Source organism: Uloborus diversus, chromosome 8 (genome assembly GCF_026930045.1).
Source record: "Uloborus diversus isolate 005 chromosome 8, Udiv.v.3.1, whole genome shotgun sequence".
Taxonomy (NCBI): domain Eukaryota; kingdom Metazoa; phylum Arthropoda; class Arachnida; order Araneae; family Uloboridae; genus Uloborus; species Uloborus diversus.
In genome coordinates, this window is record NC_072738.1 from 147,477,333 (window position 1) to 147,504,995 (window position 27,663).

Sequence of the window (27,663 nt, forward strand, 5' to 3'; positions counted from 1 at the left end):
TATTAGTTGAAGGGAAAAGGTAAGCATATATTTATTTCTTCTCCCTTTTAGAAATTATGAGCCTTCCTATCCTTCCGAAATAAGTGAGAATTGAGGGTCCGGAACTCAAAAAACTTCTTTTTACTTTGAACACTTTCTTTCAAGTTAACTTTAACTGAAATCGAAAGTATGATGACGATGACAGCACTTTCACTTCACAGACAAGTGACATAATTTGTTTTCCTACTAGCTTCAGAAATAAGTAAGTTTTGTTTCAACTTATGAAATGTCTGTGTTTTGTTAGGAATTTATTTTTTCTATTTGAAGCAGTGGAAAGTAGTCCATTATTTCTATTTTAAGCATAAAATGAAATCATTTTATATGAATGATATAGGATAGAAGTGAGGGGCAACTGCCCCCTCACTTTCAAAGGGGCCTTGCCTCCTCACTTTTAAGAGTTAAAAACTTAATGATCGATTGGAAAATGATTTTTTATAGGGTGGATTGATATTTTTCACGAAAGTAAATTCTAAACAAATGAACTTTTCTCATCTTATTTTATAAGAATAGGACTTTAAAATGGAAGAAGATAGTCTACAGTGGCCATCCGTCCCGATTTCTGATGCCTTATACCACATTTTTAGAAATTATTAAATTAGTAACGATAGTAAGTAATGTAGCCCAATTTTACAAAAAGAAAAAACAGCCTCAGGGGCCAGCCATTACATTTCTTTTGCCCTCCAACCCACTCTTTTCATGCACCAGCCGCCGCCGCCGCCGCCTGTGTCAATAATCTGCATATTGGACTGAAGACATGAAAAGATTTCGCGAATGTAAATATATTTTCTCAAAACCAGGGTGGTAGGGCAATTGCTCTCTGCTGTTTGCTCTAAATGACCACCCTGATCTGATTATGTACCTAATAAAATTAAAATATAGTGTACAGTTAACTTTTTTTTTTTTTCTTTTTTTTTTTTTTTAATTATAACCAAAGTAAAAAAAAAAAAAAAACTTGATAATAAGATGTTAATTTTTTTTTATTGAGTGAACCCTCAAAACATAATGTTTTAAAGTTGTAATTTTATTTAATAATTTATTTTTTCTGTATAGCAAAATGGTTAATATGGAAGTGCCTCCAAATGCGACACCAGAACCAGTGGAGAACTTATTTACAACAAGTAATTTTTTACTTTAATATTTATTTTCTGATTTAGCTCAATGGAAATAGTTGCTGGTTTTATTTGCTCTCAATAGTAAAAAAAGTTTATCTTTTTTGCATTCTTAATTAACTTCATTTTGAGACATATGGTAGTTTTTCTTTTGATAAAATGAGATTTAAATTTGGGAGGAAATACTTTTCACTTAAAAAATAAATCTTTCTTTTATTTTGAAGGGGGGGGGGGGAGAAACTATTGAAATATATGTTTTGCAAAGATTTTTTTTTTTTTTTTGCTGAATCTGTAGAATGGTAACCATTGCACATTGCAAAGTGGGCTTTCTTTTTTAAGTATGCATATCATATAACTTGTTTTATTCGAAGTTATTAGTAGATTACTAGGTGTGCCAGCCAAGGGCGCCTATAGGGAGGGGGCTCGAGCTCCCCCTTTGGAAATAGAACTTCCTTGCTTTTGGTACTTTTTTCTTTGCAAAAATGTAAAAACATTTCATCTCCAGAAATTAATGAATAAGTTAGTAAAAATGTTAAATTTTAATAGCTCTAATCTGTACTGAAATCGGTTTCTATGGGGAAAATATCCTACTAAACCATGGGGAAAATATCTGAGCCGTCCCCTTAAAACTTTGCATATGGTGCCATCCATATTTGCTTGGTGCCAGCCCCCCGAAGAAAAATTGTAGTCTCCCACAAATACCATAGACCTGTTTTTCCCATGGGCCACACCTCATACTAAAATGAATCTCCCGTGCCAGAAATATATTAACTTTTTTTTTTGTAGGTAACTTGGAAAATTATAGAAAATTACCACCAAGAACTGATGTTATCATTACTACATGCTTATTTTATTAATTTGGAATTTCCACCTCCTTTTTTTTGAAAGAAACTTCTTTTGCATCCTGTAAATTTTTCAATTATTTAGAAAAATGGAAGTAAATCTTAATCAAAGCTACTTTAAATAACTTCTTCCAAAAGATTTGATTTTTTATGTTAAAAATAGTATAAATTGGTCTCAAACAACCTTTTTCTTTGACTAGTCATTTTTGTCTAACAACAGCTCTGCAACCTCATTTTGTGATAAATAATGTCACTGTTTTTTGTGCTGATGAGAACTGCATACAATTTTTCTATTTTGTAATTTCTTTTGACAGTGTTCCTAGTAATTTAATAGATTCTTATGAACAAAAAGCTACATTTGTAAACCAACATTTATACTGCCATGCAGGAGTTCCCTTAGGGTATAATACCAGGGGTCTGGCCAGAGGATATTTGGGTCCGTTAACGGACCCTTCACAAAAATCCGATCAACCAAAACGAACCTTTCACAAAATCCCGATCAAACAAAACGGACCTTTCACAAAATCCCGATCAAACAAAACGGACCCTTCACAAAATTCTGATAAACAAGATCGGATCTGTCACAAATTGTTAATTGAAAGAGCAAATCTGAAAGCAAAATAACGCATATTTCTGTGTATAAACCAATAATTTTTGGAACCTTTTTTTAAGTCAAATTAGAGGAATCAGCTTATACAAAATCGGCTAATTTTGAAAAAAAAAAAAAAACAACGGCACTCTTGCCATGCTTCTGCAAGCGATAAATAATTGCTACTGCCAAATAAATATAATGGTTGTTTGTTTTATCACAGCTAATTATCGGCGGTGTTGTAAACTTTTCTGAAAAGGCATTGGTAAGCACTTTTCTCCGCTCATGATTTACTAAACAATAATAATATATATCTGCGAAATGAACTTAGAACTGCAAAGTAATAGTAAGGATGAGGAAAAAATATGATCGCTTCAGATAGTGTTACCAACTTCAAAATTATCACCACTTAGCGTCTGGCGTTGAACCTTTATAATGACTTGATTAGAAAATATTCTCATTTTGCCAGCTTGTAAATATTTGCGTTTTTACGGTGTGGTGCGATGTTTAATTGTTATTTTGGGTGAAAATTATATGGGTTTTGATTTTTCGATGCTAACAAGGATGATTAACTTTAAATAAACTCTTTTAATTACCGTTTTTTTTTTTCTTTAGATGTCTACATTTTGAAAAATGCAATCTTTTAACATCCGATATGAGAATCATATTTTGTTCTTTTTTCAAGCTAACTTCGCTTTATTAGGATTCAAATAAATGAAAAGTCTCTTTATTTCTGTTAGAACTCTCATTTCAAGTTTTTTAAAGCAAAATTCCATTTTCTGTTATGAGTCAAAAATTAAAATGCTGAATAGATGGTTTATTTTATTTTATTTTTTGGGTCAACTGTGTTCACAGATATTAATGATATGTTTATCATAGGACTCTAAAATGCAATTTTAAAATAATTTTATCAAAAACATTTCTTTTACAAGCCGTTTTTATACTTTTGATGCCTTCACTTTGAGAATTGCAATCTCTTTGCATCCGCTATGGGAATCCGATTTTACGAAATGTTGATGATTATTACGCTTTGTAAACAATTGAAATATCTTTTAATTTTTGTTAAAATCACGGAATTTATAAGTTTTAAACGAAATTCTGTGCTTTTAAAGAGTGTCTTGGGTCAAAAAGTTGAATGCTGAACCCTATTCTGAATTTTACTTTATTTATTCATGTTTTTGTTACAATTATTTTAAGTACTGTACAGAAATATATCTAGTATAATTTAACATAATGTAGAATGGTAGATAAATATTGATACTTAAAACAGCGATGCCCCCCCCCCCCCCCCCCCCGCCAAATATCAGAAAAAAAAAATCCAGAATGATTTTCTCGACGTAGAAGAGGAAAACACTCAACTTTAAATTTAATTGATGCCGTTTGTGCCATCTCTAAATTCTAAAATTTTGTTTTGACAATTTTTTTTTTGGCGAAATTTTTTGATTTTTCACAAAATTAATTCATTTTTCACAAAATTATTTGATTTTTCACAAAAAACGGACCCTGTGAGAAATCTTGGACAGACCCCTGAATACTCCATATATGCCATATACTCTCATTCATTTTTTAGACATATTATGTATATGATAGCATACACATATTGTGCATAATGGATTACAGGAAGTATACCCTCAGAAAAATTGATGGGAACATCACTGCCATGCTAAGCAAAAAAAAAAAAGTTATTTCTGCAGCAGAGTTCAAAATGAGAAATTGCCATTGGAAGTTTTGCTCCCCCTTGTATTTGGTTCAGATGCAACTTTTTCAGATTAAAAAAAATTATATGTTTCCCATTCACAAATGACCATAAAGCATTGTATTTAGGTGAAATATGAGACAAAGAACCAGCTGGTGATTGTTACTCAATTTTGATAAAAAGTGCAGTTACAACTTTTGCACTTAGCATGGCAGTATAGTCCTGTTCATTATTAATGGCTCTTAAAAGGTTCATTTCTTATTAAAATGTTAGCACTGAAAAAGAGTAAAATTTTTTGTAATGTGTATTTTATAACATTAGTGCTATTGCTAAGGTAACTTGTGGAATTGCCAATTTTTAATCTATAATCAATTTTTGTGTTAATTTGTATATTTATATATTTATTACATTTACAATTTTTGTGTTAATTTGATTTTTAAAATTACTTACCATTACATATTTATTTTTTAGTTTTAAGTTTGCTATCAGCATATGGATGGACGATATTATTTGTAATTGTCGTTTTGAACTTGCTTTGGAGCCACTTTCATCCTAAATATAAAAAGTGGAGAGATCAGAAAGAAGACAGAGAAAAAGAACAAGTTCTTCAACAAAGTATGCAAACTTTTCAAAATTCTTTGCTTCGAATTGTTGCACACTAGAGAGGGTTTGAAATCCTAAGTAATGAGAAATACTCCAGTTGGAATATTGTTTTGTTCCAACTTATTCCACAAGCAGCTAAAATAACACCTAAAGCTATTTATTGTAGAATGTTACATATTGAAAATTGAGCTTAGTAACTTCCAAGACACAATTGTAACAAAAGACCAGGGACGCTTGTGGTTAGTGATGCATTGAATAGTGATTTGGCTGAATACCAAATATTCAGCCACAATAAATAGAGGCCAAATATTCAGCTATTCTGCTGCCGAATAGTTAACTTGTTTTTGTCTAAAAACAAGCGCAGGTCACATTCAAAGCATAATTTTGTGTAGGTAACTATTCAATATACATTAATAATGATTTTTAAAATGATTTGGAGTATTTTTTTTAAAATTATAACATTAGTTTAAACTTTAAAACTATTCGGCCATATTCGGGCCGAAAATTACTAAAATGAAGTCTGAACAAGTTTGTAAAAATGAGAGTCCTATATTTAAGCTGTAAAAAACATTTTTTCTATTGCATTCATAAATTCATAAAGTTTTCCAAATAAATTAAGAAAAATAATTTAAATAACCGAAATGATTCACCACAGAGTTGCACCATGGAATTTTCTATTGCATAGACATTTATCAAAATTAGCAGCAACAAACCAAATTTCTCTATGAGAAAATTTAATTTCTGAAGTTATTCCAATAGAAAAAATATAATTTTATTTAGATAAATAGAGACTTGACTGGTGCAGGTACCATGAAAGGCCCTCTTGAACGAAATTTGAAAATTCCATTTTTATCAAGTTAAGACCATGAACAATAAACACTGCAACTGTTTTTGATACCAGATTCACTATGTTCTTTTTCAACTGAATTCAAGTGACACAGAAATAAAATAAAAATTAATAAATCATTGGAAAATATTAGCACGAATCTAACAGAAGAGTCAGAAAATATTCCTAGCATAATTGTTCCACTCTTTCAAACACAAAATTATTTTTAAGAGTATTAACCAAATTGCTGGTCAGTGACAAAGTGAAGTCTTGGCTAAAACCTCAGCTCCAATAACTTAAGAGAAATTGACTGGTATCTTTGACAGAACCATTATTTGAAAGAAAAAAGTGTTTTTTAAAGTGTGGGAACTGAATTCTAACCTAGCCCAGTTGAACAGAGGAACCTTTCAGAACCAGGGATTCACTACTTGTACCAAATGCATTGAACACTTATTTGAAAAATGGTAACTTTTTATTAAAACACACACACAAAAAGAGACCTAGCTAAATGCTGAACATTTTTTTTCATGTCTGTATCGTAATCTGTTTTAGTAGAGAAAAAATCTTTGCTCTTTGACCTTCATAACTGTAAACAAGTTATCACGCTTAAGCCAGGGCTAATGTAAAAAACCTCTTGCTAGGATGAAATGCTAGATGCAGTCTGGAATAGACATGCACACTAGATATAATGCACGTCTATTCCAGACTGATAAAGCCGTAATAAAGATGAAATTGCAGTAAGTCCATAATAAGAATGAAACTGCAGTAAATCCATAATAAGAATGAAAATAGTTTCTGGATGGAATAAACCAAGCTGTCCAGATATTGCATGTAATATTACAAAAAAAAAATTTCTTTTATGTTATCTAGAAAATCATAACATTAAAGACTATTTCTGCATTTTCAATTGTCATATTTAATAAGAAAAAAAAAGATTAAGAAAACACACTCATTTATATCATACTATTCAATTTTTATGTATTTTATTCTGAGTAAGAAAACTAACCTTAGCTTCATGTATGATTTATGTTTCTATTTTATCTATTTAGATTCTTCATGTATTAGAATTAGATTCATTAAAAGTATCAATCTTCCTACTATGCCAGAAAAAGTATCTTGTTTTTTTTTTTTGGCTTGCTTTATCTGAAAATTTTGTATAGGTATATTTTATGCGTTAATAGATGGTCAAGATTTGTAGTACAGACATTTTTAATTGCCATTCATTCATGAATACCCTTAAAAACGGTTATGCACTATAGTGTAACAGGATTTTAATCAAAATACCCATTAAGCCTGATAAGCATTAGTAGGCTTTTATAAAACTTTCAATGCGTGGAAATAAAATATGCTTTTTGCATAGTATTTGGCCAAGGCCTAATATTAAACTAAGCATTCAGTCAAAGCCAAATATTTGGCAGATGGGCGAATATTCGTTGCATCACTACTTGTGATCCGAAATTTCTGAAAATTCCGAAAACTTTGGGCTGAAAATACATTCTAAGATTAAAAAAATATTAATTAAAAAAAAACTTACAAATGTTTTTTTTGTTTTTCAATGTTTATTGTATGCATATTTGAAGAGTTTTTGTGGGTGGGAAAAGGGGGGGGGGGCAAACATCCAAAAATTTTACACTGTCTTCAGAAAAGTTTACTTGAGTCCACTATCACCACCCTGCAAAAACAACAAGACTGTGTTCCAAATTTTATCTTTTTTATCCCAAAATTATAAAGATGAATTAAAATATTGTAGAATTACTTTAATTCTAATGTGAATGCTCCAAGTTTTGTTAGAAATAATCTCAAATGGCAATAGAGTATTACACGAAAATCTGAGTAACTGTTGTAAGTAGCATTAGGCTAAAGAGCTGAATCAGGGTTACCGTAGTATTAGAGAAAAGAAGCCTTCAATCTCAGTAGAAATAGTATTAACTTCGCCCTGATCACTGTACCTCAAATCATCTAGCTATTATTCTACCATGGGAAGGCAAAGCGAAGTGTCTGCCGAAATGTGTTTCTGAGATATTTTAAGAAACAGGTTTTGTATTCAGTACTAATGATAGGGGAAAAGTTGGAATTTGATTTTTTTTTTTTTTTTTTTTGTGTTTTATTTCCAGATAAGCAAGCTTATACAATAAAGCTAAAATACAGTAGATGAAAAATTGCAAAAAAAAAAATTGCTGGTACTACCCTTTACCCTACGGCAGTTTAAGCTTAGGGATATTTACCATACTTTTTGGTATAGGAAAGTATCAAAACAATATATATATATATATATATATATATATATATATATATATATATATATATATATAAACTGTTTTTCCATTTATGCAGTATTGCTTCTAAGGCACATACTTTACCTTCCTATGGTGAATATCAGTAGTGATCCAATATGTAGAGGTTATCATTATCATGAGGGAACTGATATTCACATCTTCAGTTTTCTGCCTTCCCTATAAGCTTGAACACATTGATTGTCATTCAATCCAACCAGTGGTTGGAAAAACTACATTTTTTTTGTAGCGAACTACAACTACTTTGTTACAAATGTAGTTAACTACAGCTACAACTACTTTTTTCAAAATGTAGTAACTACAAACTACTTTTGAAATGTAATCGCTGCTTTGCTACTTCCCAAAAAATAAGCAAATAAAAAGCATAGACAATAGGTTGTCCCTCAAAAAATGAAAGTCAATTTTTCAAGTCGCATACACTCTTTTATTTTTCCTCTTATGTCAAAACAATCGTGAAAAAAAGTTTCATATAATTTGCACAAGGGCAACCCGTGCCGACTTGCACCTGAAAGTGTAAAACAGTACTTGTATGCTAGGCCAAATCGAAAAAAAAAAAAAAAAAACTTTTTTTAGAAACTCGAACTTTCTGTTGGGAAACGTTGCCCCTGTACCCAACACCCCACATGTACCACAAGAACATTTATTCAAATTAAAAAACATTTAAATATGCCACACTTGACCTGAAATTTATAATTTTATTTAAAAAATTGTTTTTTTTTTTCCAGTTATCTTAAAAAATTACATATAAATTTAAATAGAATATCAAGTTCAAAAATTAATAACAAACACATTTACAGATCAAGAGTTACAAACGAATAATAAAAAAATATAAATGAAAAATTCAACTCAACCTGGAAAAAAAAGATTTTTGAGTACTATGTGACTTAAAAATTGCAGGAAAACAAACATTTCTATTTAACGCTAATTACCTATTTTTCTACTTTACTGTTTATATTTTTCAGCTCGATAGTTTCGTAAATCTTACATTTCTGAAAATATGTATCAAAAACTTAATTTTTTTGAAGAAAATTATAAATGTTAGGCACGTGTGGGATATCTAAATGGTTTTTAATTTGAATAAATGTTTTTGTGGTGCATATGTGGGTAGAGGAGCAACATTTTATCAACAGAAATTTTGAGTTTCTAAAAAAAACATTTTATTTCAATTTGGCCTAGCATTACAAAAGTGCTGATTCACACTTTCAGACATAATTGGCACTTGCTGCCGTTGTTCAAATTATATGATTTTTTTTTTTTTTTTTTGGATGTAAAAGAATAAAATATAAGAGAGTGTAAGATTTGAAAAATCAACTTTCGATTTTTGGGGGGGGGGGGGATCCTGATACACACACACACCGTAAGAGAATTGAACAAAAAAGATTGATAAATTAGCTTATCAGAAGACATTAAGAAAAATGTCCGTTATCATACTCTCACACACTGTAATATTTATTGTTCCACACTGCTCGTATTTATTGTTCCTCCAGAACAGTTCAATTTCATCCTTTTCTATACAGGGTTGGCTTTCTGCCGGCAGAAACTCGTTTTTGCCATGCCAGTGGAAAAAACTGGTTATAACCGGTAAAAACCGGCAGAAACTGGCAAAAACTAAAAAGTGTCTTTAATAACTCAAGCAATTACTGAATGATATTCGTTTAAGTAAACTAAAAAAATTAACTTCATTTCATCATTTTAGAAAGTAAAAAACTATGCTAGTGCCCTTGATTTAGTCCAAAAAGGGAACTTTTCAATTGCAGATGCTTGTAATATTTGGATTAATCTAACAAAGGACAAAAATCACATGGATGCTTAGGAAAGAGGAGTGACATACAGAATTAAAACGGGAATCACTGATTGTAATTTGCTTCCTTATATGCTTCATCTCTATTGCTTGTGATTGAAATTATCATGTGCTTCCAGAAGAAAGTGCCAGAACTTTACTAGCCAATGTTAACGTAGATTTTGTACCTAATGTCACAGCTTTGCAAAACAAATTGGCCCCATTTCTCAAGACTTATTTTTCCCAGTCAAATTTTTACCACTACTCCAGTTACTACATAGTGGACCAGTTTTAAAAAACATACAATAGATGAAAGTTTCGCAAATATTGCTTGTTCCTTGATGCATTGCCTGCTAGCTCTTCTGTTGCAAAAATAGTCTAAAGCTTCTCGTTTGTGCATATTAAATTGAGAAACTATTTAGATTTTTGAAGCCACCTTTTCTTAGAGGCAACTGCAGGGTCCAAACAATGTAACATTTGATTTTGAATTGTGACTTCGGGATTTTACTAAATGATTTGCTTAATCTTAAGGTACAACTTAACGCTGAAAAATCAAAACTCTAAAGTAAAATTAGTATTTTTGTTAGATTGGAAAACAGCAATTTTCATGTAACTTTCCCATTGAATGTTTAAATATAAAACCCATTGTTACAAATTTTGTTGTTTTGCAACAGTTATGTTAATAGTAATCATGATAAAAAATTTGAATCAAGGCTTCTCTGAAGCAAGCATGAAATTTATCCACAATCATTACTCTCATCAATGCCAATAGTCGTTAACTGGGCTAAGTAAATAGACATTTTACGATCTTTATCATAAGTAACTTGTAGGTTTTGAAACATAAATTGGTTTGGGAAACCTTTAATATTTGAATGGTTTTAATTAAATTAGCAAACAAATAAATCCTAGAGAGAAACAAGGATTAATTTTTAGTTTCAACTGCTTCAAGTTGGCACATATAGGTTTTTCTTATTAGTACTGAGCATTAATATGAAAAAATAAGGTGAAGTTTCGTGATAGTAAAATGATTCTATTTCTGATATACATTTATTCTAAAAAGAAAATAAATAAAATAACAGATTTTTTTTAAAAAATACTAAGCACTTTTCATAATGCACTCAAAATGACAAAATAACTTTTCGGAGTCAGAAAGGACAATTTAAGAATTCCTGTCATTTTCGAAAATTCCAAGAAAACGACACCACAAATGAAGAAAAGTGCGGTTTTAGTCATTTCAAACCAAACTTTCCCAATAAGATAAATATGCATAGGTAATGATAAGAAATTCTCCTCATGACTTGATCCGCACTTTTCTTCGTTTGTGGTGTCAATTTCTTAGAATTTTTGAAAACTACAGGAATTCTTAAAGTGTCCTTTCTGACCCAGGAAAGTTATTTTGTCCTTTTGAGTGCATTATGAAAAGTGCTTAGTATTTTTTAAAAAATTCTGTTATTTCTGTTTGTTAAATTTTCTTGTAATTTAGATCCTGAATTGATACTGGAAAGACAAGAGGCACTTGCCCGTGCAAGACAAAAGCTTCAGGAAGAACATGACAGGTTGAACAAAGAATATGAGGAGAAAATACGCCAGGTAATTTTTTAGGGATTTTTCAATTTTTTCATTTATTCATTTAACCATTGCTGCAGAGTTGGAAGCAAAATCACTGGCAGAGTTGCAGAATTTGAGGGAAAATGAGCGACATCGACTCTTGGAGTTTTAAACCTTCAACTTCAGACTCCAACACTTTTACCCCAAAATTAGTCTGAGTTCAATTCCTCTACCCTTTTTTAAACTACTTTTTAATATGTCAGATTAAATAAGGGATGCACTTTGAAAAGTAAATTAAATTTATCTTCGTTTATATAAAAAGAGGAGAAAAAGAAGTTCAAATGATCATACTGGGAGAACTGGCATAGGGGTCCTGAGTTTTCTCAGTCCCCTAAAACCATTTATTTTCAAGTGTGCAATTTGGCGGATATGAGCCCAAAAAGTATCTAGTTTACTAAGTGGCAGTGCATTTATGTTAAAATTTACATGTTTAAGCTGCATTACGCAAAAAGTAATGGATGGGGTCATACAGGTACAGTGTGCCAGTTCCACCGGGTTGAATAGTGATTGACACTGACATGAAGGTTTCAGGCATATCATTCTTTCACGAGTTATGTGAAAAAAATTAAAGCAGATGTGGCTTGGAATGTTGGTGATTAATGCAGGGTTGTTTGGTTAAAACAAGTGGGGATTTTTTTTGAAAAATTGCATAGTTTCCCCCCAAATGTTTCATTAATTTTACATAAAATTCAAAAATGTAAAATCCAATAAATGCAATGCTTTAGAGAGAAATTACAGACTAATAAATTTGCAAACTTGTTTTTTTTTTTTTTTAAAATGTAACTCGAATTTGCTAAAGGGTTTTTTTTCCTTAAATAAATGCAATTTTTCATATTAGGTACATAAATATAAGGCGAACCAACTATGTTTTTCTAAAATTAGGTAGAGGAAAAATCCAAGTAGTTTGTTGCCTTAGTTTATTCATTAATTTTTCTTTCATTTCTCTTTATTTCAAAATAGCGCAAAAAGCATGTTTCAGCCAAAACTTCATTATCCCACCTAATTTGCATAATTACTTAAGATTTCTAGAAGTAAATCATTTAAGTAATCTGTAATGTATATGAATCTAAACTCTTTAGAATATTTAAATGACAAGAGAAAAAAAACTGCACACTTTTTGGCATCCGCGATCTACGATGCAGTCAGAGCCGAAAAAGAAAGTTGTATCAAATTTTGAAGAAAAAAAAAAAGAAAGAAAATATCCGTGTAACTCTGTTCTCTTACAACAAAATTCAATGCCAGTTTTACACCTTTTAAAGAACTTTTTAAATCCTAATGTAATAAAAGAATGATCTATGAATAATAGAAGAATAAATAAACATTAATTTTTAATAGTACAATGTCTTTATTATTGAGATGTGTTAAAAGAACAGTTTCATTATTTGGATTTCTAAAAAATAAGGAATAAGTTAGGATTGGAAAAAACTCCAGACCTTGTCTTTTTTTTTTTTTTTTTTTTTTTTTGAGACTTTTTATTAAAATGAGTTTTTTTAAAAAGAAATTGTTTTTCTAAATGCATTACATTAAACCAGGAGAAATAATGTCTACAATAAAAACTTAAGTATTTTCTTAGAGCCTTATTTGCCCTATTGGGATGTCTTCTTAATGATTCATTATATAAATTATTGCATGATCTGTATCTGTAACATATTTAAACAAAATGTGTGTTGTCCTTTTGATTTTTAAAATTGTATGATGTACATAAGATTTGTGATTCATTTGTAGATACTACAAAATATTTTCTATGCTTTGAATATTTGATTTTAACTTCACTTTTATTTATATATTTATTGTAGAAAGCTATAACTATGAGGAAATGGATTTACAAGATTTTATTCTTCGTTATTTATAATTATGTCTTGACTCTCACAGTAAATTATTTCTTTGGTTATTCATTTATGCCAAGGCTATTTATTAAATTTATGGTACTTTTTTAGTAGGGTCATTTCACTTTAATTTAGACATTTATGTGGAGTCCGTAATGTGACCTTTTTTTGCCATCACTTTTCAAATTATTCTTTGAATATCATATTTTATTTTGAAATTTTCCTACCCACACACCAATTATCATTGCTAAGAGTCTTTTAAGTTTTCTTGTAATTTTTTTATATTTTATTGCATTGCATATTACTTGAGAATAAATGCCTCAATAGGCCTAGTAAGATATTACTTTTAATATTGTTTTACTGTTTTAAATTTTAATTTTTTTTCTCTTTTCTTCTTAATTTCTAACTAATTGCTTGTGCTTTCATTTTTGCAGTACGGTGAAACCTTGTAAATCTGTTGTTATTTGAGCGAAGCTCTTTTCATGTTTGTGCAATTTGCATTGTTTGAGATGTTTGATGAAATACTCAAAATATAAAATAGAGAAAGGTATTTACTGTAAATAATATGGAAAGAGTTATTTACATTTCTCACGGTTCAGTGGAGATTTCAAAAGAGAGATTTTGGTTTTGCTGTTAATGTGTTATACAGTGGTGGACAAAATTATAGACTTATTTTTTTTCTTTTGTTTCAATTACAACATGATTCAGTTTAAATTATTTTCATTGAAGTAAAGATGAATAGTTGAAGAAATAGTTCTAAAATTAGTACATCTTATCAATTAAATTTAAAAATTCAAAAAATTAGAAAATTGGCAAATTTAATATTTTATTATTACGTGAAACCTTAACAAAAGTATAAACTCAGAGGTAAAAAATCCAGGATTACGAGAAAGTTTCGTTCCAAAATGTTAATTTAACGCCATAGAATGAATAAATGTTGCCATCAGTGATTGCTAAAAGTGTTGTTTTTGGAAATTAATGAGAAACATATAAATGCACCGCTGGACAAAATTATAAACTCATTTTTTTTTTCTTTTTTTTCAATCATAATTTAACTCAGTTAAAAAACTTTTTGTTCCAGTAAAGATAAATAACTGACTAAATAGTCCTAAATTCAGTATAACTCATAAACTTTATAAAATAAATAATTTAATTAAAACAATCTCAACTTTAATATCTTCATAATACATGAAACCTGGACAAAAGTACCAACTCAAAAGTAAGAAACTCTAAAGTTAGGTAGATTTTCATTCAAATACGTAATCATTTAATATCCAAAAATGAACCAATGCTGAATTACAAAATTACAAACTTACAATACTGCATAAACGCAATTATAATCTGACAAAATTTATTTATTTATTTATTTTTGAGTTTAATTAAGCTACATTTGCAATTACTTCAGTAAAACAAAAGCATAGATTTAGGAAAATGTAATTTTGCTATTAACATGAGTAAAGTGAAAAAAAAAATCCATATTTGAAATGTTTTAAAATTAACACTAAATTAAATCTAGCCATAAGTGTAAACTACAAACTTTTAAAAACGAGTTGCCCCCCCCCCCCCCTTTCTGAATTACCTCGAATATGCAGCTGGGCATGTAGATTTCACAAGAGTTTCCAACAGCTGCAGTGGCATATGGTTCCATGCTGAAAGTATTGCCGTTTTTAATTCCTCTGTGGTTTGGTACTGGTGCCGATCATGATAAACTTTGCGAACCGTGGTCCCCCAAAGATTTTCAATCGGATTAAGATCCGGACTACGAGCCGGCCATTTGATAACTTTGATACCCCAGCGCTTGAACCATTCTTTTGTATTTTTCGCTGTGTGTACACTCGCGTTATCTTGCTGAAATAACCAGTTACCTCCAGGAATCAAAAGGTAAGAGATGATCTTCCAGTATTAATTGGTAATCTTCAGCGTTCTATCTTCCATTTAGAAATGTCAATCCTGCTTTATCATGCTGAGAGAGTTATTTATCTTTACTGGAACAAATTTTTTTTAACTGAGTTAAATTATGATTGAAGAAATGAAAAAAAAATGGGTTTATAATTTTGTCCAGCCGTGCATTTATTTGTTTCTCATAAATTTCCAAAAACAAAACTTTTCGCAATCACTGATGGCAGCATTTATTCATTCTATGGCGTTAAATTAACATTTTCGAACAAAACTTTCTCGTAATCCTGGATTTTTTACCTTTGAGTTTATACTTTTGTCCAGGTTTCACGTAATGATAAAATATTAAATTTGCAAATTTTCTAATGTTATGAATTTTTTAATTTAATTGATAAGATGTACTGATTTTAGAACTATTTCTTCTACTATTCATCTTTACTTCAATGAAAATAATTTAAACTGAGTCATGTTGTTATTGAAACAAAATAAAAAAAAATTGAGTCTATAATTTTGTCCACCACTGTATTCATTTTAAAATTAAATTTATTTTGAGTTTGTATAACCATTGGCTTTTTTTTTTTTTTTTTGCAACTGTAAATTTTTTATAATTCGAAAAAAATAATAATAACATAATCGGATTATCCAAAATTTTGAATTTGTGGGTCTGGATGACTAGAGAAGGTTTTCTGTACTTTGTTTCTCTCGAGTCTCCACTGCTTTAAAATGCAAAGTAAAGCATTTCTCAAATGGCCTAAAAGGACATTTTAAAAGATTTTCAGAAATGTTTTTAAGGGAAACTTTTTTATCATTGTTAGGTGTCTAAATAGTTTTATAGAATTTCCAACTTCAGAAACCTAATACCCCCTCAAAGATGAGAAAGGGAGGAAAAGAAAATAAGTAACATAACTTGCCACCTAAAAGCAGTGCTGTCATGGGTTTTGGAATGTCTTCTCCTGTTAAATATTTTATTTGCATTTATAATTTGCATGTATTTTTTCTCGTTTCAGTTAAACTTGAAGTTGAAGTATTTTAATGTAAATTCATCACGTGATCTAATGACGTGGTATGCGTCCTTTAAATAGGCTAAATGCCGGTTTAGTTTTTTTCTTGACTCTTGAATCAATCGATGCTGTATCTTGATGGCAGTCACCCTTAACGTGACTGAATTACCTCTATAAAGATGTTAAATACTATATACGTGTACATATGTAAATAAACGTTTTTATTACAAAATAATGAGTCATGAATATTGCTAGCATTTTAACTTAACTTGTATACAGAGGAAAATATCTTGGCTAATAAGACAAAACTTGGCATACTTGGAAATTTCATCTTGATACATTATATTTATTATGTTGGTGCCGAAACCCGGTTTGGACTTGAAATAAAGGTAAGCTGTACCTTTTTCTTTATTGCTAACTCTTGAACTATGCAAAATTAAGAATTAAGTTTTGAAGCAACTTTGGCTATAAATATGAGTGTTAAAGAAAAGTTAAATATGGATGCTATAGAAAAACTAAAAAATAAAAGAGCAACTGTGCGAACTGCAGTAACTAAATTAATTACAAAATCTGAGAAGTTACTAAAAGATATCGCTGAAGTTGCGGATTTTGATTCGATAAGCGAATCACTGGATATCTTAATTGAAAAAGAAAAGCTATTAAAAGAATTAGATTCCGCAATAGATGCTCTAATTACTGATAAAGCAGAGTATGAAAAAGAAATAACCAATGTTGAAGAATATTCTGACAAAATCTTAAGTCTAAAATTTAAGCTTAAGAATACACGGAGAAAACGTAACGTAAATGAAGACCTTAAAGTAGAAAATGTCATTAATGAATCAGTGTTAGAAAATAAAAGATTTTCAGCAGTAAAACTGCCTAAGTTACAAATAGAAAAATTTAGTGGAGATTCGAGCCAATTTCTTGAGTTTTTTAATACATTTTCCAATGCCATTGATTCAAACGAATCTTTAACTGAAATCGAGAAGTTTCAGTATTTAAAATCATTGCTATCAGGACCTGCATATAATGTTGTTGCGGGATTTCAACTAAATGATAAAAATTATAAAGCATGTTTAAAATTGCTTCAAGAACGGTACGGAAGACGCGAAAACATTATCAGTTGCCATATGAACAAAATTCTTAATCTTGAAGGGGTGAAATCTGCTAATAATGTTAAAGGTTTAAGAAAACTTTATGATAGTGTAGAAGTGAGTGTCAGAAATCTTGAAGCAATGGGTGTTACGTCGGGCTCATACGGACATTTGCTATTGCCTATTTTGCTAAAACTGTTGCCGGAAAATTTAATTCTAGATTTTCATAGAAAACGGGACCCAGATAAAGATACAGAAGTTACAGAGTTAATCACGTTTATTAAAGATGAACTACGATGTCGCGAAGCTACTAGTATGATAAACAACTCGTCAAACGAAAATTCTCAAAACAAGCATACTAATTTCTCTCACAGTAAGCGTATGCCTTCGGCTGCTGCATTAAATACAACGGTAAAGCAATTCTGCATATTTTGCAAAGCTTCCGAACACACAGGAATAAATTGCACAAAATTCTCTGATGAACAAAAAAGATATAAATTAAAAAAAGAAGGACGTTGCTATAAGTGTTTTTTAAAATCTCATTTGTCATCAAATTGCAAATCAAAGCTTATTCCTTGTTCAAAATGTGAAAGTCGTGATCATAATTATTTATTTTGCTTTAAAGAAATTAAAGAACAAAATCTTGAGAAAGATAAAATTGGTGCAATTGTGTCTATGATGTCGGAGCAAAGAGTTAAACAGAATAAATCTACGCTTTTACAAACTCTTTGTGTTTCTGTCTCTACTGGAAATAGATGCATTCTAGCAAGGGTTCTTTGCGATAGCGGATCTGAAAGGTGTTTCGTGAAAAGTTCCTTAGTGAAAGAACTTAAATTGAAATCTATTAGGAAAGAAAACTTGTTGATTTACCCTTTTGGGCAAAGACAACCTTATGAATCTTGTTATGATGTGGTTGTTCTTGAACTTAATAGTATTGTACAACCACGCAATTCTATTAAAATAGAAGCTCTTGTAGTACCTGAAATTACCGGGGCAAAAGTAAAACCTGTAGCATTTGAAATTATAGAAACCATGAGAAAAAGCGGATATACGCCATCAGATGTAGGTCTTGAATCTGAAATAAACGTATTATTAGGCTCTGAGATCTTATGGAAAATTCAAAAGGGAATTGTCGAAAATTTCACAAAAGAATTGTATGTAGTGGAAACTATATTTGGTCATACAGTGCAGGGAAGAGCTGATTCAAATAAGAGGGACGTGAATTGTTTAAGGGTTTCAGTTGGAAATATAAACACCCAGCTAAAATCATTTTGGGATTTGGAATCTCTTGGTATTATTGAAAAAAATGAAGGTAACACTGCTAATCTTGATGCAGTAAAAGAATTTCAAGCAAATTTGAAATTTGTAAACGGTCGTTATGAAGCACGTTTATTATGGAAGGATTCTCGTGAGTTACTTGGAAATAATTTGGAAGTAGCCAAAGTAAGGTTTTCTAATTTAGAAAACAAACTCTTGAAAAACAATTCATTGTTTGAGGATTATAACTCTATTTTACGGGATCAATTTGATCAAGGTATAATACAACTTTGTCCTGAGGAATTTGTTAATAATGACTGTTATTACATGCCGCATAGACCTGTAATTCGTGAAGATAAAACTACTACAAAAACGCGTATTGTTTTTGATGCGTCATCCAAACAAGCTGGATATTTATCTCTAAATGAATGTCTAAGTCCCGGTTCAAATTTAAACCCAAATGTATTAGACATAATTTTAAAGTTTCGTGAGCATAAAATTGCCTTTTCTGCCGATATTGAAAAGGCTTTTCTTCAAATTTCTATCGCTGAAGAAGATCGCAACTATTTAAGATTTCTATACTATAATAATTTTGATATTCATGAAAATATAGTTCCTTACAATATGGCGAGATGTCCTTTCGGCGTAACTTGCAGTCCTTTTATTCTCTCTTGTACGGTGAAATATCATATAAATAAATACAAAATATCTCATGAGAAAACAGTTGACATGTTAAACTCGTCACTATTTGTAGATGATTTATTTTTTGGGGCAAATACTACTGAAGAAGCTTTTAAGTTGTCGGTAGAAGCTGTTGAAATCATGAACAAAGGGGGAATGAACTTAAGAAAATTTGAAACAAATTCAGAAGAACTTAGAGCTAAGTGGAATGAGCAAGACTGTATTGATAACTTTAATTCTGATAATACTTCACTGAAAGTACTAGGGTTGATCTGGAATAGCGATAATGACACTTTTAGATTAGATTTTCGCAATTTGTTATCAAAAATAAATGATAACTGTACTAAACGAAATGTCCTTAGAATTGTAGCTATGATTTTTGATCCAGTTGGATTCATAGCACCTTTTGTCATTCGTATAAAATGTTTCTTGCAACAATTATGGATAGCGGGACTGGATTGGGATGAAAACTTTTCTGGCGAGCTTCAAACTAACTGGAAAATTTGGCTTTCAGAAATTGAAGACCTAAATCAATTGACAATTTCGAGGCATTACTTTAATTCTTTAGTAATCACGGGAGAAACTGTTATTCAATTGCATGTGTTTAGTGATGCAAATCCAAAGGCGTATGGTGCAGTAGCATATTTGCGGTATCAAACATCGCATGATAGTTTCAAAACCAATTTTGTCCTGGCTAAATCGAGGGTTGCACCTCTAAAGAAAATTTCGCTACCACGACTTGAACTAATGGGGGCACTCATTGGTGCAAGAATTGCAAATTATATTAAGAATTTTTTATTAGTGTCGAATATTTTTTATTGGACAGATTCAGAAATTGTTCTTCATTGGATAAAGGGTTCAAAAGAAAAATGGAAACAATTTGTATCTAACCGTATTGCGGAAATACATGGTCTATCAGATCCTAATTCATGGGGACATTGCGAATCCAAAATTAACCCCTCCGATCTAATTACAAGAGGTTGCTCAGCAAAAACCTTAATAAGTTCTGAACTATGGTGGAACGGACCTGAATTCTTATCCCTACCTGAAGATCAGTGGAAAAGTGCTAAAAAACGCGCAAAACAAATTGACGTTTCTGACGAACTTTCTCGAAAATCAACATACATTTTGTCTTGCGTACTAAAGGAAAATGATGTTCCAATTATCAACATAGCTAAATACAGTTCTTTAACAAAACTTTATCGTGTAACTGCATGGATCTTCAGATTCATTTATAACAGTAGAGTAAAATTTGAGAAAAGAAATCGCGAAGAACTTTCAGCTGATGAAATAAAACGCGCAGAAATTTTCTGGGTGAAAACAGTTCAAAGTGAAAGTTTTCATGATGTTATAAAGTGCTTGAAAGCGAAAAAGATTCCCAAGGAATCGAACATTTTTCAGCTAAATCCTGTATTGTCAGAAGAAGGTGTACTTTTAGTACGGGGAAGATTGCAAAAATCTAATTTAACTTTTCATGTGAGACATCCTATTATAATTCCTGATAAGCATTTATTCACAAACTTGGTCATAAAAGACTCTCACGAACGTGTTTTGCATGCAGGAGTGGCCGACACTTTAGTACAAACTCGGGAAAAGTTTTGGATTCTAAGGGGAAGACAATGTGTAAAATCGGTTCTTAATAATTGTTATATTTGCAAGAAATTTAATATTCGTCCTGGGCAACAAGTAATTGCACCTCTTCCCGGCGACCGAATCAACGAATCGCCTCCCTTTTCGGTCACAGGACTTGATTTCGCTGGACCCCTTTACGTTAAAGGCAGTGAAAATAGGCATTATATTTTATTATTTACCTGCTCAATTACTAGAGCAATTCATTTGGAGCTTGTCAAGGATATGACAACTGCTGAATTTTTATTGGCTTTTCGCAGGTTTATTTCTCGAAGAGGTTTGTGTGCTATAATATATTCCGATAATGCAAAAAGTTTCAAAAGAGCTGAAATTGAGTTGAAGGAAATGTGGAAGGCAATCCACCATCCAGAAGTTAAAAAATTTTACTCCACTCTTGGAATTACTTGGAAATATATCGCTGAACGAGCAGCATGGTGGGGTGGGTTTTACGAAAGAATGGTTCGCTCGGTTAAAACCAGCCTACGTAAAAGCATAGGAAGATCATCTTTAACTCTGAGTGAGTTAGAAACTCTTCTTGTAGAAGTTGAGGCCATGATCAATTCTCGACCTTTAACCTATGTTTATTCAGAGTTTGAAGAACCATCGCCCCTTACGCCTGCCCACTTTTTGATTGGAAAACGAGCCATGTGTTTACCTGTAATTAAAATTAATGATTTAAATTTGCCTGGAACTAAGGAAATTTTACTCAAACGTTTACGCTTGCGCGAAACAATATTGAACCACTTCTGGAAACGTTGGATAAACGAATACCTTCTGAATTTAAGGTCGGCACATCACACAAACCAAATCAGAAGACATGATATCAAGGTAAACGATGTGGTGCTAATTCATGATGAGCATCTGCCAAGAAGTTTTTGGAAAATGGGAAAAATTCTTGAAACAATTCCAGGAAGAGATGGGAAAATTCGATCCTGCAAAATACAAACTGGAAATGCCACATTAAGAAGACCTGTTCAACTTCTCTATAATCTTGAGATAAGAGACTTGAAGAATTAGTGAACTTTTTGTGGACTTAAACATTAAACCAAGAGGGTTTTTTTTTTTAAATTATACATGACTAATATGTTATATTTTTCTATTTTTCAGAGGAAGTTCCTGTTTACTTACGACAATTTGGAAGTCTTGATTTAAATTATCTTGTTGAAGATATTACAAGAAATTTAATTTAATGTTCTACTTGATTTTGTTAAATATATTTTTTGATGAACAACTGTTCATCTGGGGGGAGTTGTTAAATATTTTATTTGCATTTATAATTTGCATGTATTTTTTCTCGTTTCAGTTAAACTTGAAGTTGAAGTATTTTAATGTTAATTCATCACGTGATCTAATGACGTGGTATGCGTCCTTTAAATAGGCTAAATGCCGGTTTAGTTTTTTTCTTGACTCTTGAATCAATCGATGCTGTATCTTGATGGCAGTCACCCTTAACGTGACTGAATTACCTCTATAAAGATGTTAAATACTATATACGTGTACATATGTAAATAAACGTTTTTATTACAAAATAATGAGTCATGAATATTGCTAGCATTTTAACTTAACTTGTATACAGAGGAAAATATCTTGGCTAATAAGACAAAACTTGGCGTACTTGGAAATTTCATCTTGATACATTATATTTATTATCTCCTCCTTTAATTTTTATTAACAAGTGCCAAATTTTACAACTTTATTGAAAGCAGATAGGGGGTCAATGAGTTCCTTTCCCAAACCGTCTACGATGTTATCCATCCATTATCATTGTATATGATCACAATTTAATACAGTAAAACCCTGATTTAACAACTGTTAAGGGACTGGAAAAATTTATCGTTGAATCAAGGATATCATTAAATCGAGCATATACATTTAGTGCAATTAAATCCGTACCAGTGAAATGTATAATTAAATTGAGGAAATCGTTAAATGGAAGTTGTACTGTAATTGTGTACAAGATAGATGGATGTGTAGAATATCATGCATTAATATTATTATGCATCGTGTTTAAATGCTTTATGAATAAAGTGTGTTTTCCATAATCTTTTTGATTTATTAATTACCTGTTTAAGTAAATATTTGAGGTAATGCTTCCTTTCATTGCTTTTGATAACAATTAAAAACATTTTGGCCGTACTAGGCGCTTTATTCTTCATTGATTTAGTACTTTTTATCAACACCCAAATCTCAGAAATGTTTTGTACCCAAAACTCCATATTTTTCAGCTTGACCCCTCCCATAATACATAATGTTAGTCTGTATTTGCCCCTGTTTGAAGGTGCTGTTCCCAGCTATATTTTATCACTATAGTTTGTACAATTTGTGAGTGTTTATATTAACACGGAAGAAAAATAGATATTGGAAGTTATATCTCAAAAATTTTATTGATGATCAGTGTTTCAGAGTACTTAATTGAAAATAGACACCAATAGTCTTGAGGCAGTCTTCAATTTAAGACAATAGCTTCAAAATATGAACTTTTTAACTATCGAACAATCTTTCCCACAGAAAGAAGAAATGAAACGGCAAGAGAAAATAGCAAATTTTGAAAGAATCATGGGCAAGCAAAATACAACAGGAGGAAATGATAAGTCTCTTAACTTACGTCGGAATGACTATGCTCCTCTGATGGGTTCTGGCCCCACGTGTAGTTATCGACCATCCAGAAGGGGAACTTCTGGAGGAGGATGAGGTTAAATATGTGCAGCTTGCCAATTCAAAGAGTAAGTGCTAACTAGCTTTATTGTACATGTTCTAGTGTTGGTTCAGTATATTACAAGTAAGAACATTAATACAAGTAGAAACCCAATTGATAAGAATACAGTAGAAGACCATTATAGCGCACACCTTGGAACCTGAGTTTTTGCATTATACAGGTTTTGGCATTATATAGGTCATTTCACAAATTTTTAACCGACTTTAAAAAGGAGGCGGTTATCAGTTCATACCGTATGTATGTTTTTTTTTTTTTTTTGTTTGTCCACTCACAGCGTCTCACCTAGTGAACCGATTTTGATGATTCTTTCTTTAATGGATAGGGGATGGCTCAACTTAGGTCCCATTACTTTGTTTGACCATATTTGTCCTTTAGAAAAAAAGTTATGGGCAAAAAACCTTAAATTTCATGCAATTTCCCTATTAAATGATTAAATATTGTAACAAAGTTCGCGCCTAACTTCCGTGGATAACGGTGGCTCAGTGGCAGAATTCTCGCCTTCTACACGAGCAACCCGGGTTCAACTCCCGACTAGGACAAAGTGAATTTTACTAAGATTTGGTTTCTACTGTTTCTCGTATTTTCTCGAATGTTCTATTGATTTCTGTATCTTTCCGATTCTGGAAAATTCCGGCATTTTCTCAAGTTGTAAAGATACATTTTTAGTGTCAATAGCTTAAAGTTTAAGATGTGCTTATTTTTTTTTTTAGTATGTAGCATTTTTAGGAAAAAAAAAGGGTAAAGTTTCATGTTGGTAACTTCTTACTTTTACAGAAATATATACATTTACACTAAAAAGGATGAAAAAAAAATTTTTGGAAAAAAATAGAACCAACTTCAAAACTGCTCTAAAAAGGGAAAAATAATTTTATTCTTTAAACACCATCGATAATACTTTTAAACATAATTTTTGAAGTTGGCGCAAAAACGATAGAACAGATCATTCACCGCCATAATTCAACTACAACTATAAATTTTACCAGGCCTAGTTCCTTTACTACCACATACATTATGCATTGATAACAGCATCTTTGAGTAACGATATAAATGTTTCGTTTCTAACTTTGGATGATTTTCTGAAAAAAATATGAACGAAGCATGGTTACACTGGATTTTACTTTTTGTTTTTGCGCCAACTTCAAAAATTATGTTTAAAAGTATTATCGATGGTGTTTAAAGAATAAAATTATTTTTCCCTTTTTAGAGCAGTTTTGAAGTCAGTTCTATTTTTTTCCAAAATTTTTAAACTAATAATTCAAAATATATCTATATATTAGCACTTAAGAATTAGTTTTATCTGTAGTGAGTGTTAAAGCACTAATTATATGAGTCATTCACAAATAAATATGTTTCTTTATTACAAGAAAGTGAAATATCCTGCACTTCTGCTAGCTTCGTGGTTTGCATAACAGCTGCATTTTCAAGAACCATCTAGTGTTTTCATATCACTGTGAATGCTAATTTTCATTTAAAAGCTTTGAATTAAGATGAAAAGATGAAAAACCGATTCAAAATTTAATTTTCCTAACAATTTTTATGTTTGCAAGGCAAAACAGAGGGATTTTTTAAATTTCAAAACTTATTGTTTACTTCTGAAAAGTTGTGCGGTTTATAGAGAATTGCGTTATACAGGTCAGCGTTATAAAGGTATTCTACTGTATATTCCTTATTTAGACTTTTAATTTTCCTTTTGCTATTACAACATAAATCATAATTGGGTATACATGATTCTTCTAAACCAATGCATCCATACCGCTTCAAGCACCAATGTACAGACGCCAGTCCACGATCATAGCCATTTTAATCTCTAATTTTTTCACAATATTAAATTAGTAGCAAGCCCATCTGGCTTAGCATCAAAGGCATGAGGTTTAGTCATAGAGAACTTTTCAAATGAATATTGTTAGAAGTAATCACAAGCAAACACTTTCTTTTCTCCCAAAACATGCAGGAAAATCGAACTTTTTCAAGGGCACCCATATGCAAAATTTTAAGAAGGGGGAGGGGGGGGCTCAAAAAAATTTCCCATGGTTTAGCAGAATATTTTCCCTTCAGAAACCGATTTCAGTTCAGATTAGAGATGTTAAAAATTGACATTTTTAATAACTTATTCATTAATGGCTAGAGAAGAAATTTTTATACATTTTTGCAAAGAAAAAAGCACTAAAAGCAAGGAAGTTCTCATTTCTAAAGGGAGGGGGAGCTTGAACCCCCGCTTGCCCCCTATATGGGTGCCCTTGGTATTAATGAACAAAGTTTATTGTTTAACCACTCCTGGGGGAAAAACGCCTAGTTTAAATTTCAAACAGGTATTTTATTTTGGTGTTACAAGGAGCCCCTTTTTAAATGCAAGAAGGAGCATCTTTTGACATTTTAAATTTCTTCCTGGTGCTAGAATCTGCGTGTAACTACCTGGCAACATTTTTATTATCTTGCATATATTTTGTAAAATTTAAACCAGCAAGTTAAAGTAAAGCTTAAAAATAAAATAAAAATTAAAAAGATGCATCGCCCCCAGTTCTACTGGCCACAGATTATTATTACTTCATTAGCTATTTTTAACAAGCTGTTTCTACTTCTTAGCACTTAGTTTATGATTTAAAAATGATCCCAAGTTTTCACATGGTATTCCATTTGCTAACAGATCAATTAAAATCTTTAAACTTGATGAAAGGGTTGAACATAGGCAGATAATATAGATGCACACGCCATGCACGGATATATTTGTTGCTGTGCAGATACATTTTCTAGATATGTGCATCACTTGATAATTGTTAATTAATATCAATATTAAACATCATCTTCAAAATAAGTAGACAGATCAATGAAAAACTTCACCTTTTGCTTTTATGGATACATTATTGAAAGCAAAGGCATTATATTAATAAATTTTTGCCTATTCACTGTGTTGTTTTTTTAACCTGGAAACAGTTTTGAGTTTTGTGTGCAGATACTTTATATTTTTATCTTACTATGGGGTTGAAATTGTTACAAAAGACATGCTTTGAAAATAGTCTTACTGAATTGCATGAACTTTTCCCTGATTTTTGGTTTGTTTCCTTTATGAAAATAAATTTTCAGAAAATGCACAACTGAATTTTTAACAATTTTTGAAATAAGGTCTCTGTTTAGCGAATTCTCAAAACCCAGCAAAAATGCAATATTTTATTGACTTCTTTCACTTTAATACTAATATTTTAATTACAGATAAAACTGATGGACATCTTTGAAGAGGTACTGCTGCACTATAAAGTAACTTAGAGCCACTGGAGCATTCCTTCTAAATATTTCAATCCATTTATATTTTTTGAGAAGAAATGTATTATGAGACTACTTGTCAAAATGGTGTGCACCACGACATGTAGTTGATGATTCAGGGGCTTAAAGTTACCAAACTGTGATATGTGTAAATGCAAATTGCGGTATAAATATACCATATGCCGACTAACTTGTAATTGCTTGTGTTCTATTAGTACCAACAAAAGACAGCAAAGTTCAGAAGAAAAAAAAAGAATTTACAGGATGAAATAGAAAGTATGGGCATTTTTTCATAAGTAATAAAATTGTTATTTTTTCTTTGAAAGTACTTATATGTACATGAATTCACATTGAAAGAGTATTTGATAAAAACTGGAAAAATATAGTGTGCATTTATCTTGGCTTGACGGCGAGTTCTAGACATTACAAAAATGTCTAGCCTTTCTGTCTCTTATATTTTACATCAAAGGTACAAAGTATGAATTTTATTTCCTTTGTAAACATACAACTGTAATTTCATTGGAACAAAACATAAGCCGATCAAATGTATCGCAAGTTTTGGAGTTTATTTCAGTTTTCGTCACTTTAAATTTCTAATTTATAGTAAAAAATTAATAAAGCTCACTAACAATTGCTTCATTATTTACTCCACTTGTCTGTGTTGCCATTAATGTATGTAGTGTTAATAATGGATCATTTATACAATGCAAGTTATTGGCTCATACAGATTATTTTTTATTGGTGTAAGCTTCTGTTGTACTGTAAAAATTTTCTTGCTATTTATTTTTTTATATGCATGCACACAATAAACGGTTTTTAACAGTTAGTACAATTGTGTTATAATAAACATGTTACTGTAAGTTTCTGAATCATTTTGTTTGTTAAGAAGAAACTTGGTAGATTTAGTGATAAAACATCA

At 30.9% G+C, this 27,663-nt stretch overlaps 1 protein-coding gene across 1 annotated transcript; it reads left to right on the forward strand.

The window, feature by feature from the left end:
- On the forward strand, positions 1 to 27,603 carry LOC129227249 (selenoprotein S-like). Its single transcript, XM_054861765.1, has 6 exons — positions 1 to 19; positions 1,090 to 1,157; positions 4,747 to 4,890; positions 11,262 to 11,368; positions 23,279 to 23,493; positions 26,694 to 27,603. Exons 2-5 carry the CDS (start codon positions 1,094 to 1,096, stop codon positions 23,459 to 23,461), a joined length of 498 nt encoding a protein of 165 aa, XP_054717740.1. The 5' UTR covers positions 1 to 19; positions 1,090 to 1,093; the 3' UTR covers positions 23,462 to 23,493; positions 26,694 to 27,603.
- The last annotated feature ends 60 nt before the right edge of the window (positions 27,604 to 27,663 follow it).